The sequence below is a fragment of the Cryptotermes secundus genome, unplaced genomic scaffold, assembly GCF_002891405.2.
Source record: "Cryptotermes secundus unplaced genomic scaffold, Csec_1.0 C37794287, whole genome shotgun sequence".
Classification (NCBI taxonomy): Eukaryota; Metazoa; Arthropoda; class Insecta; order Blattodea; family Kalotermitidae; genus Cryptotermes; species Cryptotermes secundus.
Genome location: NW_019765256.1, coordinates 1 through 506, shown reverse-complemented (window position 1 = coordinate 506; position 506 = coordinate 1). Strand labels below are relative to the sequence as shown.

General features: G+C 40.5%; 1 protein-coding gene across 1 annotated transcript; it reads left to right on the top strand.

The window, feature by feature from the left end:
• Nucleotides 1-117: 117 nt before the first annotated feature.
• LOC111875118 (protein lin-7 homolog C) lies at nucleotides 118-494 on the top strand (the record flags this gene model as incomplete). Its single annotated transcript, XM_023871182.2, is given in 1 exon segment — nucleotides 118-494. A coding segment is annotated over 1 exon segment (371 nt), but the record flags the coding sequence as incomplete, so codon positions are not given.
• Nucleotides 495-506: the final 12 nt, after the last annotated feature.

Here is a 506-nt window from a genome sequence, read left to right as displayed (position 1 = left end):
TTTATACTTCGATGGATACAGAGGGAATTATATTTGTAGTACAGTTTTTTAAGCTAATATTAATTTCTTGCTAAGTAATCCATTTTAATTTATTCCAATTTGATATTGTATATACAGGTGGAGAAGTGCCTGCTACAAAACTAGCAGCCCTGCAGAAAGTTTTGCAAAGTGACTTTCTGAATGCAGTGCGTGAAGTTTATGAACATGTGTATGAGACTGTTGATATCCAAGGATCACAGGATATTAGAGCATCTGCAACTGCTAAGGCTACAGTTGCTGCATTTGCAGCAAGTGAGGGGCATGCACATCCACGGGTAGTAGAATTACCCAAAACAGAGGAAGGTCTTGGGTTCAATGTTATGGGTGGAAAAGAGCAGAATTCACCTATCTACATCTCGCGCATTATTCCAGGAGGAGTAGCAGATCGGCATGGTGGCCTGAAGCGTGGTGACCAGTTACTTTCTGTTAATGGTGTGGTGAGTTTGTAGGAGGAAGAAATTATCCAA